This window comes from Pyxicephalus adspersus, chromosome 5, assembly GCF_032062135.1.
Source record: "Pyxicephalus adspersus chromosome 5, UCB_Pads_2.0, whole genome shotgun sequence".
Lineage (NCBI taxonomy): Eukaryota > Metazoa > Chordata > Amphibia > Anura > Pyxicephalidae > Pyxicephalus > Pyxicephalus adspersus.
Window position 1 is genome coordinate 62,015,528 of NC_092862.1, and position 20,110 is coordinate 62,035,637.

The 20,110-nt window shown below is 36.6% G+C and overlaps 1 protein-coding gene across 4 annotated transcripts in view; it reads left to right on the forward strand.

The window, feature by feature from the left end:
- The first annotated feature begins 4,894 nt into the window (after nucleotides 1–4,894).
- Nucleotides 4,895–20,110, forward strand: part of PHACTR1 (phosphatase and actin regulator 1) — a 182,210-nt gene continuing 166,994 nt past the window's right edge. For 3 of the 4 annotated variants that reach the window (XM_072411702.1, XM_072411707.1, XM_072411705.1), the window contains exons 1-2: nucleotides 6,272–6,404; nucleotides 8,907–9,000. In XM_072411702.1, coding sequence (XP_072267803.1) covers nucleotides 8,940–9,000 — 61 coding nt within the window. In that variant the 5' untranslated portion in view covers nucleotides 6,272–6,404; nucleotides 8,907–8,939. Of the gene's footprint in view, nucleotides 5,025–6,271; nucleotides 6,405–8,906; nucleotides 9,001–20,110 lie in introns of those variants that run through there. The other variant, XM_072411703.1, reaches the window with a different exon arrangement.

The window sequence follows — 20,110 nt, forward strand, 5'->3', positions numbered from 1 at the left end:
TCTGTATCTTTTGTATCTGCCAAGAATTTAGCTATAAAGTGGAACAGCTTTACAAAATAAAGGATCAGACTGGTGTTGCAGAAAGGACAGGTAATGTTCGCTCTGCAATACTAAACTTACCTGCCTGATTGCACTGGTGAAAGGGTAAGAGCTGAGCTGCGCATGCGCAGTATCAGCTTTGGTTACCAGGGAAGCACAGAGATCCCAGTTTCCCTTGTGTGTGCTGGGGATGAATGAACCTCATAAGGATGGTTGATGAAGAAAAGGAGATGGTAGGGCCCTGGGATGGAACGTGGATAGGTGAGGGTGGCTTTAGTTCTGCTTTAAAAACATATTAAAATTGTACTTTAATTACTTGCTTATAAATATATGAAAAACACAATCTCCAAATCAAACAAATCCAGTGCTTTCCAACCAAATCCATTTTTCCCTAAATACTGTAGGGCCTATTTATAAAGCAGTGAATGGGCCATGCTACAGGTAAATCAATCAATAAAACACATGAACCCACAAAATAAATCTGCAGTACATGTTAGGAATACCTTTGATTTACACATTTCGGACCATAATCTTTTCTGCAAATAAAGATATTTATAATGCTATTTAAAGGAGATCTAAAGTCACAGTCCTCACAATAGGAATAAGTAAAGAGCAACAAACACACACTTATATATGAGTAATATATTTTAAAAAAAATCCTAAACAAGTTCTATGCAGTAGTAGAGTAGAGTAGAGTAGAGCTTGCTGTGGCTTTCATTACATTTGATTTACTAGACAGCAACAAAGTGGCTGCAATGTTTGCTTCCTGCTTATAAGTAAACTACATGTCCCATAACTCATTGAATAATGTACCACTTATGCAGATAGTTAAACTTGTAGTCTCATCTCTACAGCACAGTGGGTGGCTACAAAGGAAGACACTCTGAATGGAGCATTAGTTGTAGCCACAGGGACTATGGAAATGCAATTCTGTGCAATTAAAATAATAATTATTAATATTATTGGTATTATTGGGGACCTAATAAATACATTTTTTAATAAAAAAAAAGAAGGAATGTATTATCAACCCCTAAAAAAGATGTTTTGTTTTTTATTTCAGTTGCCTTTTTCTGCAGTGTAGTGAGTGGTTGTGCTTGTGTGGGGAAGTTTGTGGATGACATTTAAATGCTGGAAAATTGATTATGATATTCTGCTGTGTTTGTTGCCAGTTTTTTAGTGGATAGTTAATCTCAGGTTAATAGAAGTATAGTGGGTATAGTGTTTTTTCTTTAAGCTATGTGATGTTAGGAAACAACTCCTGGACAGGCATGTAATACCTGCTACAGATGTATGTTTGTCATAGACAGACTCATTTACTGCTGTATTAGCATTAAGTGTCTATTCTGTACTGAATGTAATGCACTTTTTTATCACATTAGACACAATATCCATTTTTCTAGAAAGTGCATTTAGTTGAATGAAAACTTAAAATATTTATTCATGAGAAATCAACAAATAAATTTCAGAAATTGATCCATCCATTTTTCATTTTTTTCACTTAACCATCCCTGTATAACTTCTAGCAAGTATGTGCTTTTTGCTCATAGTATTAATTGTGTTTCATTCCCTTTTCCAGTTGCTTCAAAGTTTTGCATGATGCATGTCATTTTGTAGGGCTAATCATTTTTAAATTAGGGTTCTCTGTATAAATAGTGAAAAGAGTTGTTTCCGATATAATAAAATGTCCAAATAATTGGTTTTGTATTTGGACAGAAAATGAATAGTTCATTCAAGTTACAAAAGTTATAGGGGAACTTTTGCCTGTATTGGAATTGTATTTTCTCTGAGCCTGTCAAGTTGCATATCCAGGAGAATTCTTCCCAGAGTATATTCCAATCAAAGTAAAACATATTTCTTTGTATAGGAAGATTATGGGTCAGTATTAGGCTGATATGAATAAAGGTATAAATGTGTTGTAGTAAGGTTGGGTTATGCTTGTGGTAATGTGGGTAATGGGGCAGAGGAAAAAAAATAAACAGGAAGAAGTAGGCAGGTGATGTTGGTATAGCAAATTTAAAGAAAAAATACATGTTTACTTTTTGTGTTACAACTAAGAACATGGGTGATGGCCTATGTGGGTAAAGTGACAAGGTGAAAGTGAAACTAGACAAGCCAACCACTTCTTTTGAAAACCATGCAGTTATAATTCAATTAATAGAACCTGGCCACCCAACTATCATAGTCTATAGAAGAGTATAAGGAAAAAACTCCATAATAGGACAGAACATACAACTTGAGACATCAGGCATTAAGCCCCCTCCTTAGGCTGCGTACACATGTGCAATAATTGTCGTTGGAAACAAACGGTCCACGACAGATCTTTCAATAATTGTTAACAAAAAAAGTGCACAACGATTGGTCAACGACGCCGACGAACAAGGAATCTCGCTGGAAACGAATGACCGCCCCAGTGGATCTGATTGGGCGACGATCGTTCATAATCTATTGTGTGTACGGTTGTTCAGTGATCGTGGATTGCTCTGTGATAGACTTTCTCCTGTACATGTCACTTCCTGTATGGTTCAAACAATCATTTACAAACGATCGTTCAAATGATCGTATTTAGTGTGTACATTATTGGTGGAATATATTTGAACGATCATACCGTTACAGCATGTACAGAATTGTGCACAATACATCGTTCAAAATATTCTGGAATAATCATTGATCGTTCGTTTTTAAACGATAATTATTGCACATGTGTAGCTAGCTTTAGTCCAGGATCCACCACAGAATCCCCCCAAAGAAAATATCATGATCAAATTACAAACAAAGGCTATGATCAAATCGCTGACGATAAATAAATATCTATTGTGTCATAATCAAGCCTGGTGGCATCTTGTAGTAACATCAAAGGTAAAAGCATCAGAGGTAAAGGGATTTGCATGTAAAGTGGACGGACTTGCTCCAGTAAACCAAAAGAAGTGATTCCTGCAGGGTATCCAGTTGAGAAGTGTTTCAATTGAACAGTATTAAGATACACAAGATACAGAGGATAGGGGCAGCTAGTCATTCAATGGGAAAGAGGCGATGGCTAAAACTTTAAAAACTCCTGCCAGATCCAGATAGAAATCAAGGAAGTATGTAGTCCCTGATTTAACTCACAATCAGATGAAAATGGGAATCTCCAATGATAAGTAGCCCCAGCCTATCTTATTATGTTTAGCAGTGGCATCTGGAGAGTTTTGAGAGATAGACATTAGGTAAAAGAGAGACTATGGTTCTGTTAGGATTATTGAAAGACAAATTGACACCAACTCTGGTTCCGTTAAGATCATTGATCAAATGTTTTCAATCCTGGACCATATTCGTTCCAGGTTTGCTGGATCACCCAGCTTCACTGATGAAAGTGTATCCTCTCCAGCCTTGAAGAGCTTTAATAAATCAGGCTCATATAGTATATCTCCACCTCCAACTGCTTAGTTTCCCATTTTACATCACTTACAGACACTTTGTGAGTGGTCTCCAATTTGGTAATCAGGGCTTCTTTGTCAGTTTTGGTAGGTAATGCCTTCAAAAATGATAATAGCTTAGTGATCTCAGAAATAATAGTTTGCTGGCTTTGCCCATAAAAGAGCGAGGGTGGGGGGGTTTATAAGTAGAGTTACGTACAGGTTCGTTAGATGACTATTCTGATGAGTTTGGAGCAGAAGAAGGTGGAGTAATGGCTGGACTTATATACAGTATGTACCCTGTGGTTCCATGAGTTTCTCCATCCAAGAACACAGGGAGTTGTGTTCCTGGATAAAGAAAGTCTATCCAGGAATAGGGATAAAGCTTTCCTCAGCCAATCATGGAGCACTAGCGGTTTTGAATGGGAAGACTTGTCCTCATTTAAGCTCCAGTGCCGGGGATCGTACACTGTTCTCAAAAATTGCGGCCGGCCATGGCCCCAGCACTAGAGGTTAAATGGGGACAAGTCTCCCCATTCATTCAGCTCTAGTGCTCTGTGATAGGCTGGGGAAAGGAAAATCCTGATGACATTTGAGCTGTCATCAGGGTTTACCTTTCCTCAGCCAATCACAAAGCACTAGAGGTGATGAATAGGTAGACTTGTCTCCATTTCACCTCTAGTGCCCGGGATTCCCACACTGACAGGAGGATTCCTTCGGCTGTGCAGCCGTGGGAATCATCCTGTCATTCTGGGATAACCTGCAAAAAAATAAAAGTTAGTAAATCAAATCACACACATTCAATAAATTACTTTAACCTTATTTTATTTTTTTTTAACACATTTTTTTACGAATTTGCGCCGTCGAATCCCGTGTTTATCGGGTCGGGTCTATCTGAATTTGCAAAGCCACATTCGAGTCGAATATAAGGACAACCCAAATTCTAACACCAACACTAGTCGTGACCACTACATAAAAATAAAATGCAATTTTATTTTAAACATCCCTGATCCTGTCCCTAATGATTTCTGTCTCTGATTTGAAACTGTTCAGTCCCATTTTTGTGTATCATCTTTTCCCTGCGTGTGAGTCATCAGCAGTGTTGGGGTTTAATTAAAACCCTATAGCAGCCATACAGACCTGCAGCCAATCAATTAGATAGTTATTCTTTAGGAACACAGACAGATGTTATAATTATTCTCCCACTACTGTCTGATCTCAATACCAGCACAGTAGGCTTTTGGAAAAAGAAAACTGTACAAAAGGTGGATTGACTGTGTTCTGCTGCTTACCTTTACAGACCTGCACATGAATATTTTCCATGCTAATGATATCTGAGGGGGCAGATAAAGAACGCACAAAACACTCAATGATAAAAAAAAAAAACCTTTCAGCTCCCTTAATTTAGCAGGTAACGCACGTTATTAACAAACAGTTATCAGTCAGAATTCAGAAGGAAGGCTTGACATCGTCATAGCAAGAAAAGACAGCATAGCTGAAAGGATTTGCTTTGACAGTCTGTGCTTGAAGTGCTGTGAGTTCCAGGCTGCTGTTTTGTGCTGTTCATATTTAGGAGAGGATTGTGAAACATTGGTAAGTACTATATACTGTATATTTTATAATTGTCTTAACATTACAAATTAAACAGTTGAAAAAGTTTAATATTTTAAAGAGCAAAAACTAAGAGCTCTATTTATAAAAACAAGAAATATGACATTCCCTGATGGGAATCGATTACTGCCACTAAAACACATGGACCTGGAAGTGTCCCAGGAGGGAATGTTTGAAGTAATGTCTGTTTCCCTGTTTTTAAAATAAAAACAGCAACCAATCGAAATTCAGCTTTCACTGATCTGACCAGAATGAGATGCATTGTTACAATCCCTTAGGCTGGATACACACGTGCAATAATTGTGGTTGGAAAGGATCTTTCACGACCCTTTCCAAAAATTAAGCACTGCACGATGCACGAACAAGTTATGTACATACAGTGACGTTCTGCTCTATGGAGAGGGGAGGGGGAGAACGACGAAGCGGCACCCTGCTGCGCGCTCTCTCTTTTCATGGATGATGGACGTTCGTCGTCCATCATCCATGGATCTGCCATGCCGCTGTACACATGCCAGAATCTCGTCCGACATTGGCCCTGAGCCGATTATTAGGCTCAGGGAAGCATTGCAAGTGTATACGTAGCCTTATGCAATTTTGTATATCTCATGTTAAATCTTTCACTAATACGACTGCAGTGCAATTATATCTGCAGATCTGGTTGCTGTGGGTTACCATTCTTTGCAAATTGTTCTTGCCATTTGCACAGCCATTCTTAAATAGACAATCTTGTTTTTTTCTTTGTTTTCGCCATGACTGGTGAAGGTGCAAGAAGCGTGATCTTTATATAATTAAGCTTTTCGTTGATCCCAAACTAATTATACTGCAATTTTAATGATGATAAACTGCTGGTTACTAAGAAACAGTTTTCTACAGCAGGTTGTAGCTCTTTTTGGCTGCAGAAATGAATAGGTTGCGTGAAGAGTGAATTATTAACCAAATGATATAAATCACAATGAGATGCCGATCGTCATATTCTTTTATAACAATAACAACTCCAATAAGATAATGAAATTCCTTTACTAAGTTACTGAAAAAAAAAATCAATCTGAATTTGAAAGAGATTATCTATGATGCTTCAGTTTCAAAATCCTAAGTAAGTTTAAGGGGAGGGCCAGTGATTTCCTTCACGTTAAGTGGAGGACATTTAGGTGATGGTGCTAAAGCAATCTGTTGCCGTGGTTACAGCTACTAGCCAGTTTTATCAGTTGATCACAGGAAGTCCGCCTTATGCTATGCATTATTCATCTGGGTTCTGGTGGAAGAATCAGATTTGATCTTTGCACTGAGCAGTTTTATAATGATTAAGGAAACTTGGTGTGGGAGCTGATTTTGTAGACAGCCATCATATCAGGACATTTGGCAGTAAGTACTTATTGTTGTGGATATAAATGCTAGAATTTTAGGAGATAAAAGTTAGCACTTGCCTGCTGGTGGATACTAGAATTCCTACTGCATGCTTTGGTATTTATCTCTTTTATGTATTCATTCTTTTTTCTTCTGCTTCTTGTATATAAGATTGCATCCTCTGCACATTTGTGAATGGCACTTACCTTTTAAGTGGAGTATGTCCTTGACTATGTAAAAGCAGCTGTGTTCTTGTACTGTATTTCAATTCATACTGGCATCAGATCTTACTATAACAGAGATTTCTAGTTGTAATGGGACTACAAGGTTTAGCATGCCATGCCCTGTTGAAGAGGACACATTGGGTTCAGTCCAATATCAGCACAAACACCCTGATCATGGTTTAAGTAAATAAAAACTGTTCACATTTACAAGATATATACTGTATGGCAGATGCAGATGTACTGTATGTGCTATAGATGAAGACCCTGCATCATTGGTGCCCTTATAACAACCTTCAATGGTGCACTTGTGTTAATAGATTAATACACAGGGGGTACAATGTCTCATGGGGAGAACAATATATATCCCAGCAGTGGTGGCTTTGATCCTACTGACATTGTCTTTAATCGTGTTCCAGTGTAGAGACTGCTGTGAGTCATTCTATGAGTCATTATTCCTCTTGCATTTCATCAAGAATAGAAGACAATTATAAACTATTGCATAGCTTTACAGTAATATAGATGCTGGTGTATGACATGGTTCACTTCATTTAAAAAAAGCTTTAGAAAGTAACTGTTGATACCCAAGAGTACAAATTCAATATGATGAAATTGTAAAGAATACAGCTACTTGACATATTCACTCTTCTGTTCCTTGGCTTACTCCACAGTTATCACAATATAATCATATTTATTTATTATATAATTGTATTTATTTGAGTTAGAAATGTATTACATTATACATGAAAGAAAACCAAAATGGATGTTTTGCTTTGATGCTAACCAGAGAAATAATTTAAAAAAGAAAGGTCAAGTGACATCAGAATTTCTGATCTGCATACTTGTGGCAGGTCAGTGGCTCAGTATTGAATGCGTTATACAGGTATTACAACCAGGGAAACAGCATAGAAAACAGATCAGATCTGTAACAACAGCCAAATGGGATTTAAAGATATAAATATTTTGAGCAAGCTAATATTTTGTGAATACTGTTCATCATACTATATGGTATTATGTATTGTACATAGGCAGGTACATTATGTAGGTACATAGGCAACACTGCTTAAACGGAACAGATACCATGTCTTTTTAAGTTTTACTCTGACCTAAATTGTTATAGTATGTAGTATGTTTAGAAGGGATTGAGTTTGAATGTTTTGGGAAGTGCATTTTTTTTCTCTTTGGTGGTTATTGTTGTAAATGGAGAAGCTCCTAAACATAGATGATCATTTAAAAAGTAAGAATGTGAAAATATCCTAGGGGCACAAAAAACTTAAGGAAAAGACTCATAAATAAAGAAATAATTAAATACAACAATGCAATTAGTAGAAATGAGGGTATCTTAAAATCGCATTTGACCTTTATTTCATAGCAATTAAATCAGCACCCTTTGGGGTAGTTGTGCTTTTCTGTTGGATTGGTCCCAGATCTTTGATAATGATTTTTTATGGTTTTATGGTTTTTTGATGGTTTTTTAATGTTTGCAGCATTCTGGTTCTATGAGGGATGGAAACCAAGCAGGTTAGAAGGACAGGAACATTTGGATTGGGATTAAGATTTTTTCTTTTATTGCAATGTGTGTATGTGTCCCCCCATTTCCCTAAAAGTTCTGAAATCTGAAATTCATTAGATTTCAGTTATTTCAATCGCTGAGGCTTAACATCTCATTTTAGTGTTGTCCAGGGAGGTGTGCAAGAAAATGCAGTCTGCTTAAGCAAATGTATTTCTCTAGATTGGCTTTCACCCATAAAAGTGTGCAAAACTCCCCCCAAGAGCTAGCACACTGCATTGCTCACAGTTTAGGGCTTCTTAGAGGTGTATTGAGGAAGAGTGCTGTGTCGATTTTAGGAAGCTATAAACAAGACCTTTATGTTTCTGCCCTCAGCAGCCACATTCTGCTTGCATTGCATTGAAAAACACAAACACCAGGGGCTCCATAAATTATTCTCCATCAATTTGTCTGAAATTCACTGACAGATGGTTGTATCTCCTTAGGCATATCCTTTCAGTTCCTATTAAAATAATGACGTGTTCTGCCATCTAGTGGCCAATCTCAAACTTACACAGCTGGAACAACAGGAAATGCTCTGCATAAGTGAAAAATATGAACGAATCTGGAGCGAATTTACTGGAGAATACCTTTTAAATTAAGCCCCAAGTTATGACATCATTAACATGTTGCTGGGGTTGGTGGGGGCACACCAGGGCAAGGAAAGTATAAGCAGAATAAACTTTAGCTTTAATGTAATATATTTATACATGTGTTTATGACTTGGGTATGTATTTGTTTATTTTGCAGATTTTTGTTGTTAACGTCCCATAAAATTTCAAAATGTCAAACTTTCTGGATGTGGATTCTATACCAAGACTGTTATTCAGTCAAGGAGCACAAGGTAAATTGTCTTTTATTTATATGTGTTACTTATTTCTGTCTTTTTAGCTTTTGGCTTTAGTGCTTTTTTAATACTATTACAACAGTGTACGGTAAACCTTAGAAACCACTTACAAATCACTGTACTCAGCAAATCTTACAACTGATCCAAGGTCAGTAAAGGCCAATTAGTTTACATTTATTCTGAGCTGGTCACAAAATAATTGCCCAAAGTAGATAACCGAATGACTGCTACAATGTTATTGCATCAATACTTTTACTACTTATATGGCTGATTATATTGTTTCCATTTGGCTAAGAGTGAACAGCTACACACATGATTTACTTATTGGGAAATATGTATATTTATTGCGTACCAAAGCAGTGTTGCATTCTTTAGAGTCATTTAGTGTAATTATCTGATTGTCCAAGAAAGTAATTATACCAACAGACTCAGAACCTTTGCCAGGAAATGCAATGCTGTTTTCTTCCCTGTGAAAACTGTGGGTGTAAGAGATGTAGTGAAATCTCATCTCTATTCAGGCACTGTATGTGTCACACAGATGACAGAAGCATCAGGGAAAAAGCAACTAAACTGCCATATGTAGTAAAAATAAACTGAAAATGTCTTTTTTAGAGCCCTTGCCAGATAGGATTACTATTTTTTCATTCACTATTTGTATTAATTTAGGACATAAAACTAATCAGGATTGTAGCACAGTTAACAACGTGATTCATGCATAGTGTATATTATTTCAATATATACTTTTAAATATATTATCTAAATCAGTGGAAATTGTGCTAAAGAATCATCATTAGGACTGTTACACTCTGAAACAGACACCATTTAATTAGTTCTAAAACCTATTTTCTTCCCACCAATCCCACCCCATTCAAAATCAGTAATCACCCTCACTGTGCACTACGATTCCCACCTAGGCCAAGCATTCTTACTCCAATACACATGCTCAGTTCCCTCTGTCTTTCACAGCCCTGTGTTTAGGTTTGGCCCACAGGTTCATGTGGTTGAAGGATAACCCGTACAAATCCAGGAATCACATTTTGTTGTAAGGAGAATCTGTCACCTTTTCAAAAAACAATGGAACATGTAGGTTTTAACTTCCACAGAATTGCCGATTGTGGACCCCTCCACTTTCCACAATAGTCAACTCTTGAGTTCCACCAAGCTATAAAGATCAGGAAACACTGGACTAGACAATGAATTGATAAACATAGAGCAGTCTCAAGTATGGATCTGTTTTCAAAAAGGCTTATAGCTAGGAATAACCTAGACACACCATAACCACTGATACATACCCACAAACATAAGTTTTTGAGTTTAAAGGCAGCCTTCTAATGTTTATATTTATTAAGAGCCATCAATGGGATCATGAATATTTGCATTCAAACCTCTGGAAGCGTTTCCATCCTCATATTTGGAAAGTCTCCTTTGAATCAGGTCTAAAGCCTGATGATTTCATATAATTTAGTGAACAACATCGATAATCTTCCATCTTTTATGGAACTTTGCAGAGAACATCATAATCCTGCTGCACATTACTATGATGATTGTTCTCAACATTTCAGCTACCAATATGCAAATAGCCTAGCACTTAAGCTAGCCTAGTTTGTTAGTTATGTGTCCCTTTACAAACCTTTTCCTTTAGTTTGCCATTCTAAAACTCCCCAAGAGCTTCTACCTATAATCAATGCAGGCAGAAGGACTCCCCACTGAAATATATATAATACATCTATATCAGAAGGTGCCGGAGAAGTACTGGTGGTAAAACTGTTTTTTAAAATATATTTAAACTTCAGCAGATCAAAATCAGGAGAGATGGACATTTATGTCTCAGGAGGCTAAGATAAGGCACACAACCCACAAAGTAAGCCTGATTGACTGCTGCACATATAAGTTACTGTGCTATCTGCTCATGAATGGATTGATTTCACTTACCGGTATATGAAAACCCACTGTTCTCTGCAAAGTGAGTGATGAACCAACCCTTACTGACAAGTATGTACAGTGTACAACTTTAAAGGACAAACTTTATAAACCACATTTCTGTAGGAGCCTAGGATTCCTCCTGATGGTGCCAGGGGTACCTTTTAGCAGTGAGCAATAATTAATGATTCCCCCAACTACTCTGGCCACAAATGTTATGGAGCAATTTGTCCACTGAATTACAAAGTTCAAATTTATTTTAACACTGGCCACTGGTGTTAGGAGAGACCACCATTGTTACCAACTAAATTCCTTTTCTGTTGTTGTTTTACAGTATGGAGCAGTGTTAGAACAGCATATCTAACCTTGTTGTCAAAAGTTCTATGTTTGCTACATTCATGCTTATATTTAAAACATTTAAAACATAAAGTTATTTATTATGATAATTTATATTTCTGTAAATTGTAAGTATACTCACTGAAATACAAGCAACATCCCTACTGAAACCAACATGCAGCATATTAGAAATAAATACACAACACGCATTTATTGGGCAAAAAGTTGGCCGTTACATTTAATATTGGTAAATATGAAACACAAAGCAATTTTGAAGCAAGCATGAATTTATCTTTAAATTTTTCAAACCCACACTAAAAAAAATCCATGAAATGTATTATTCAGTCTCATTCATAAAACATGACAAACCATATAACCAAATGCCATATTAAGAGTAATAAAAGAAAAGGGAGAAGGGGTTAGGAGCTCATCTTTTGGAACATGCTTGATAGAAATGGCTGGAACTGCTCCTTTAGGTATGTCTGTAGAGGTTCTCTTTTATCCAGGTCATTGTATATCTAGTATTAGTTAATCACATTCCGCTGGACTCACTCTTGTAATCTTGAAAATGTTTTATTTCTCCCGAGCTGCTTCAGCAGTTCTACCTGATCATCAGTGGAACTGAAGATGCAGCTTGCAGAGCAAAACATCTTCAACATTACAAGAACAAGTCCAGCTGAATGTTAATAACTACTACTAGATACTCTGTTAAGTACCCCTGCCAGTCACTGGCTAGGTATTCTTCTTTCTGAAAACAGGTAAGTCTGCCCAGAGATCTCCCTTTTTTAAAAGAGGTTTACCAAGACCTGAAAATAGTTTTATGTGTATCTTCAGGGTGAACATTGTAAAAATGAGAACTGCTGTTGTAGCCGTTTTTTTTAATTAAAAAAATAGCTAAATTCAAATTAAAAAGTAAATCAACTACTTGAATCTATTCTTAATATATTGACCAATGCACAGAGTTTATCTACCAAATTCAATAAAAATGATTATATTTTGAAGGGTTTTTAATGTTTTATGCGTACACTGTAATTACGAAAAGGGAAGACTCTAAGGCATTTCTGCCTGTAGATATTATAGAATATCTAAGTTTCTCCATGAACTATACACAATCTAACACCTATTGTTATTTCATTGATATGTCAGTCCACATGTGATGAATTTTTACAATTCTTTAAGTAATCATTAATAACACTTCTGCCAACCCAAATGCTTAATGAATAAAAACTTTCGCAAAGTAGATAAACTGCTACTAAAAATGGTGACATTTTATTACACTTCTTTTACAAATGTGACAGTTTTCGACGTCCTGTAAAAAAAATTGCATGCATTTTCCTTTCAATAGAGACAATAATAATTCAAGCAAAGGGTATGTGAACCCCAATAATCTTCTTTTGCTTGCGCCCTGCTGTTAAATGTACCAGAGTTGAAAGAGTTTTGATATATCAGTTCAGTACGGGCAAGAAATACCTGATGTTGCCAGAAATCTGATAACTTCCTGTGCTCTGTGTGTCTGCTGACTGTTATCAGCAATATTATTCCCAATTTTTTTTTGTGGAATACAGTACTCATACTTCCATTTTATCATTTTATCATTTTGTCCTTAGCTCTCTGTGAGAGCGCCCTAATGGCTTTTTCTAGGTAAATGCACAAGGGAGTGACCAATTCGATCAAATGATAGTAAGATGAAGAAGCACTGAGAGGTGTGTTCAGGTAGTATATGTGGCTTCATGGAGACACACCTATAATGCTCCTAAATTTATAATTCTGGAGGATAAGGTTTTATGAACTGTCAACCAGATGATCATATGTCAGCACAAAATATGGACTCCAACCAGCCCAAACTAGGCATGTTTGGGACTTGTGGCTTTCCTTAGGCCTAGAAGATTGAATCTTGGTCTCATAATAATTTTTATAACAAGCCAGTGAGCATACTACAATCCACTACTTTGTATGTTCCATTTGAAATAGAAATTTAATGAATCCTATATGTGTCCCTAGGATCATTCAAGTAAATCAGAGACCACTTCCATACATCTATCTGCCAGACTCTAAGACAAAACCAACAGTGTGACCCAATGCAGAACTGACTTGGGTTCCCGCGGTAAACTGACTTCTGGCCCCTGTTGGCTGAGGAATGTCGGTTGCCCTCATGAACAGCACACTTTGCACCTCTCTAAGTGCTTGCAACACATAATTCATATTTATAATACATATGTTAAAGTAGCTAATCTGGGAAGTTGTTCCTTTGGGGATTTGATGGATTATCTGATGAAAGAAAGGAAACTCCTGGTAGGGGAAGAATTTATGTTCTGGTGTCCATTCCGGTAAAAACGGCCCCTGAAGGAGAAGCTCTACCCCTGGTGAAGAGCATATAAATAGAACCTAAGCGGCACCACTTCTTGTGTTCTCTAAGTAACAAATGAAATTTTGTACATACATTATTTCATATATACAGTATGTGTATGAGCCAGCCTACATCACATCATTCCTGAATGGTACATATCTGCGTCAACAGCTAGACATTACTGAAATGAATCATTAAAGAAAGAGTTGTCATGACAACCATAACTTTTTGAAAGGTCAGTTCTAGACGTAAGAATTAAAAAGCTTAGTAAGGCTGATTGAAATGAATATAATATTAACATTTTATTTTAGATTTGTTTTAGGTAGTTGAATATATATATATATATATATATATATAAATATTGCTTTCAGGTTGCTTCTTGGTAGATAAATAATACAACCAGCATTTAGATCTGCATTTAGTTACAATTGCCAACATTTTAAAAGAGTGGGGTACCCTTCGTACATTGAAGAGACTAAAATTACATCTTGCATAATGCACTAAAATGAACAGCATGATCCTATTACTTTAAACCAGTTTTTCCCAAGCCTTATATCATAGGGGGGACCCTTAAAATAACTTTCAGGTCCTCAGGGAACCCCTGCTATAATTACTTTATTCATAGTTCACAGTACATCAGTGTGGTGGTCTGGAAAAATGCCTTTAACATAGCTGGCCAATGGCTGGAATGTCACTCCTACAGTTAGCCAAAAAGATCATTGTCATTTTAACTGATCTCATTGGTACATTGCCCATTGCTCAAGGAACTCCTAGCAACATTTGGAGGAACCCTGGCTGATCTAAACAGTTAGAATTGTTTACAAGGTCATGGCCACGTAGAACCTGTAGATACTGCACACATGTTACAATGTCTTTGTACCCAAAAAATATGCTACAATATAATATTATACTCCAAACCACCTGTGTATATACTTTATTACGTCAGTACAGGTAGTCGTATGTAACCTGGGGAGTACCCGTACTAGGCTTTCAGGAGTAGCAGGAATGGGAAGCATAGGAGTGACTTGAGAATACACTTTCACCAGTGAAGCTGGGTGATCCAACAAACCTGGGATGGATCTGGTCCAGGATTCAAAGCATTTACTAACAAATAGCAAACTGACATTGAGGAAATCAATTCCAGGTTTGCTGGATCACCCAGCTTCACTGATGAAAGTGTATTCTCCCCAGCCCTTGGAGAACTATTAAATCAGGCCCTTAGTTTCTATGCATGTAGGCACATCTTCTCTTACCTGTTTTTTCATAGGCATGTTCATACTGTAGTAATGCCAAAGACATCCTTTTTAATAAAAAAAATACATAAAAATTATTCAGTGATAATTGCAATTAAGAAATTAAATAATTTTAGGCAAGCAGATAATTTCATTTTGTAGACAAGACATACTCTATCTTTTCTACAATGAAGAACCTGGCTGCTCACAATGTCCAACTAAAACTATGTACACACAGCAGATTATTGTTGCCCTGGACAAATGGTCAAGTTAGTCTTGCATGAAAATCTAATGTGGTAGTGGTAGTGGTTCCCCAGTGTTGTTCATTAATTCATACTGGCAGAATAATGAACATCTGATCGCAAACAACCACTGTGCTTTCTTATGGAGGGGAACACAGTGGGATGCCCTTCCATAGAGGAAAATGGCGCTGTATGTACAGAAGGAAGGAAAAGTTTTGTTGTCTTATCGAAGTAAGTGCCAAAAAAATGTATCCACTATATTGTGAAGATCCTTTAAAAAAATCTGAAAAACTGCTGTCTTATTATAGGCAAACTTCTAAATCAAAACCAATAAAAGGCTTCTCCTATTTTGGTGGAGTAGTAATTCATATTAATCCCCCCCCCCCCATGTCTCTGAAAGCTTAACAAAGGAGATTCTTACATTCAAATATTATACTTCCAGGGGCACCATGGTAGGCTCAATGGATAACACTCTCACCTTTCCAGCATTAGGTCCGAGGTTCAAACCTTGGCCAGGACGCTATCAGCAAGTTTGTATGTTCTCCCCTTGTCAGAGTAAGTGTCCTCCCACATCTCAAAAGCATCCAATTAGGTTAATTGGCTTCCCCTCAAAATTCGCCTCAGGCTGTGTTATTGTTAATAATAACACTTTATGTTAGCATTATATTTAAATATTATAACCATGTTCATGTTCAAGCTGACACCATTTAGATGGTCTTGGGATGGGACTATATCAGTTATAGTTCTGCTCAAGTCCAATATTACTTTAAAGTAAACTTTTCTAATCTCTGCCACTCAATATTATTTGTACAAGTATTAGTGAGACCATCTGTATTGTGTGTTTTCCTAAACACTTATCCAATTTATGGCATACAATCAATGAATTAAATTGGCTTTGGAATAAAGCTATTTTATAAAGAAATGATATAGTTTAGGAGTACAAACCTTTTCATGTACTTTCTGTAGTTGTTCCTGTTCTAAACAGATGCTATAAATCATGTTTTCTCTTTATAGTTACCAAACATCTAGACAGTTGCTATGAGAACAGTTGTTCTGGTGCTAGACATACAGTAATCTTTTCTCCAGCAAAGTGAAAATGAATGCTTTCAACAGAACAATGATGAAAAGTAGCATAAATGTCCATATTGGACATTGAAACAGGCAGGTGTATATATTCTTCACAATATGATTCCTATAGCTAATGAAAGCATTCACCCCACACACTGTAAAAGCAGGGTTCTAACAGACTGATCCTATTAGATAGACATTCCTTTGTAAAGATTGTATTAGCATGTGCAGGCTTGAGACATCTAGTGGACATTTAACCAATTGCTAACGTTTTCCATTTTCTATTAATAGCTACCTAAAAACTGTAAATCTATACCTCCAATGGGGGCACAGACATCATTTAAAGGCTTATACTATATATATATATATATATATATATATATATATATATATATATAATTTATATATATTTAGCATTAGCCTTTACATTTTATATATATGGCATGATGTTCATGTGTGCATAATAGAGAATTTGCTCTCACTTCCTGTTCTAATGACAACTGTAAAGTGAATGGCAGCACAACACTCTGCATTTAGAGCAGGAGCATTGCCGTGTGTTATGGTAAATCACATTATCATAATGTACAAGTATGAATAGGCTCTAAAACGAAATACTGTAATAAAGCACTTTCAGACATTAACACATGCTATTTAATGATGCATGGATACAGACATTTCCTGCTTGCATTACATATGAAATTCTTTGCCCTACATTTTAGGTCATAATTAGGAGTATTTAAAATATTAGTTTTAGATAGAGTGTGGATGTGTTGAAACATTTGATATATTGTTATCTGTTTATACATGTCACTGGAAATGCCCGCCCTCCCATTCCTAGTTCAGCAGTGACACAACAACTAACATGGCCTCCCTCATTCAGAAAAACAGAAATATTTCTTGGCAATGCCTCTTTGCTTCTATTATTGTCTCACAATCATCTTGTACCTGGTGGTGTTATTCTTACCGGTGCCAATGCAGCACTGTAGTGTCTCTGGAAACAACATTATCCAATTCAGCAGCTCCCCTGTGCACACTATTGCCCTCCCTCCTCAGTTCAGTTACACAGCATCCTTGGAAATATAATCTCCCTGTTTGTCTGACATTTGGCTTATTACCAGGTTGTTCCTAGAAGCCCCTCAACCACTTTAAAAGTCATGTCCCTAGAAATATTATTCTTTATATCCCTGACCACAAAGCACCCCTGCTAATACCACATCATTCCCAGCAGCAGAGTCTACCTTTCTTCCCTGTGGCTCAGCAGTGCCAAATCCCTTGAACAATCACCCTCCCATCTAAATTATCCTCACCTGCTCACACTTGGTGACTTAATTCCTCTTGGATTTCCAGTTCTTCCTAAAGAAAATAGCCAAACAAGGAACTATGGAAAACAACATTTTCTTCTTAACCCAAATGCAAAAATCTTGCTAGTTTCCTTACATTGTCATTGTTAGCACATCTTTATTGTTCTTTGGATTGTGTGTTACTATGAAATAGCTAGTGTAGTACTAGCAGACCAATTTGCTGATTGCTACTTCATTAAATAACAGCCTGCAAGACTGTAACAAATCCCGTATGATGAGAGAAAATATTATTTCCTAAAAATAAAAAAAATAAATATGGCAGGATCTGGTCACACAAAGCATTCTACTTCATTCTTCAGTCTTCATTCCCTTCACATTTTGCTTGATTGGATCTAGAAGCGATAGCCACATTTTGGAAACTGGTAACGGTAACAAAATACATGTCAGATTCATACTAACCTGGGACGACAGGTACAACAAGAAGAATGTTAAAGTCTCAACCCAAGAACAATGAATATATTGCAGCTTATAGCATGTCCTTAGGCATTGATGCTTTTTCTTCTTTTAGGTTTTAGCTTCACCGAGTGTGCTGATCTGCAAGTAACACATTTTCTGACCTAGAATGACAAAGTTCACTGATTGTACTTTATAGAAGGGGTAGCGTTGTCACCCAAAACAGAAAATTAGGACTCTTCCTATACTCATGTATATAGCACAAGGGGGAGGTGTTTTGGAAAGACCTGGAAACAATGCTAACTGATAACAGTGGAGAGACTGGGTATGAGCTTACTGGATTTGTCACAGAATTACCATTTTTGGCACATATTGAACTGATATACCAAAATACTATTAATTGTATATTTAACAGACCAAACAGGAGCTAATAGGGGAAGTTCATTAAGTACATGTACACTGTTAAATCTGATAACAGTTGATGAGTTTGGAAAATCTGATCACTTAAAGGACCTACTGTAAGTAATTTTTTGAAGAGTTAAAGCTTTGTTTATATATATATATATATATATATCTTATTGTTTTACCTTATTTTTTAAAAAACTTCTGTAGCTGTCATTTTGTCAATTACTTTTTAACATCTGCCTTGAATGTGTTATATGTGGGTAGTACATTACATGTAACATGCTTGGAATTATTGACATTTATATTTTTAAGGTTATGTTCAGACCTGCTTCTGAAAAACGAGGCTGTTAAACATTGCTGGAAGCCCACTTTACATAACTAGGTTTCCAGGATCATTTCAGGCAAATAAAGTGTGTGTTTGCAAAAGCCTGTATAGGCTTTTATAGGCGTTTCCAAGTCTGTGAAGACCGTTGGATGGCCAAACAACCCTAGAAGCTACATGGAGATTTGGAACAAACACATGTAATGGCCTAAAGCCTATGAAAGCCTACCCTTTCACTTTCATTTAAAGTATGTTTTACAAGACGTTTGTAAGTGTTTGCAGCCTGTAAAAAATCCTGAAAAAACAAAGGTTTGAACACGCCCTAACACTTTGGTAAATAATAAATATTTTCACAATCATTTATTTGATTTTTGCATCAGTTATTTTTCTGTTTGTTGGTAAATATGTACTCATGCACATTTTTGCCATGTTCATGGTCTATGCCAATCATCCCCACCCGCTGATTCTATACACAATGTTGCCTCTCAGCTGATTTTCCTATTGCCCACAACATCCTTCCAGCAGCTGATCATTGCTTATCAGTCAATGTCTGCTGCCATATACAATTTATAATGGAATAAGGCCAAGGAGAGGATGTATACCTTACATCAAAGTAGTATAAAGGGAAATCTGCAAAAATGGCAATGTGAAGCCTGAAAATGTTATTTGATTGGATGTTATTGCTTACAACAAACTGCTGACACATGGGGATTTTTCACTGTAAAACATCATTCTGCCTGCCAGTCAGCACTTTTTTCTTTTTTTGTATATTGGCTTATTGTACAGACTTGACATGGCTCTGTGCCAAGATGAAAGCTAGCTACAGTGCACTTGTACAGGTGTTATGCCTTGCCCAATGAAGATGGCAAAAGACTCCAAGCTTTAAAAAGGACTGGGTGATAATGACAGTGGCAGCATTGGGGCTACAATGAAGGCTCTGGCTAGTAAGATAGATAATATGTTCTTAGCAAATTAAAGTGTCACTAAACTCACCTCTCCTCACTCCATCACCAGCACCAACATCACCTAGTTCTCTTATAGGTTTGGGTTTTCAGCAATCTTAATTAACGTACTAGAATAGTGTAACTCCCATGTTCATTCACTCCACCCATAGCACCCAGTTATGCCAGGGTCATACACCCCCACACGCCAATGTCACTGTACAGTCAATAAAAGATTGCAAACAGTCAGGAAAGTTTGTTTTATTTAGGAACATATCATATCCCTTCTGCAAAGAAGAGCTGCCTGATACCAATTTTTGCATTGTATAGGTTTGATTCCAGTTCAATACAAAACCCTGAGTTTGCATTCGCTTTAAGTATTTAAAAAAAATCACTGTTCCAGATCAAGCATACTGCCAGCATAATCAGAGTGAATTCAAAACTTTTAATTTATTTTGTAGTTTAGAGTCAAGAAATAGAAGCCAAAGAAGCAGTATGAACACCAGACAAGTAATATTTTCCAAGCAAGGTCAGCAGTGG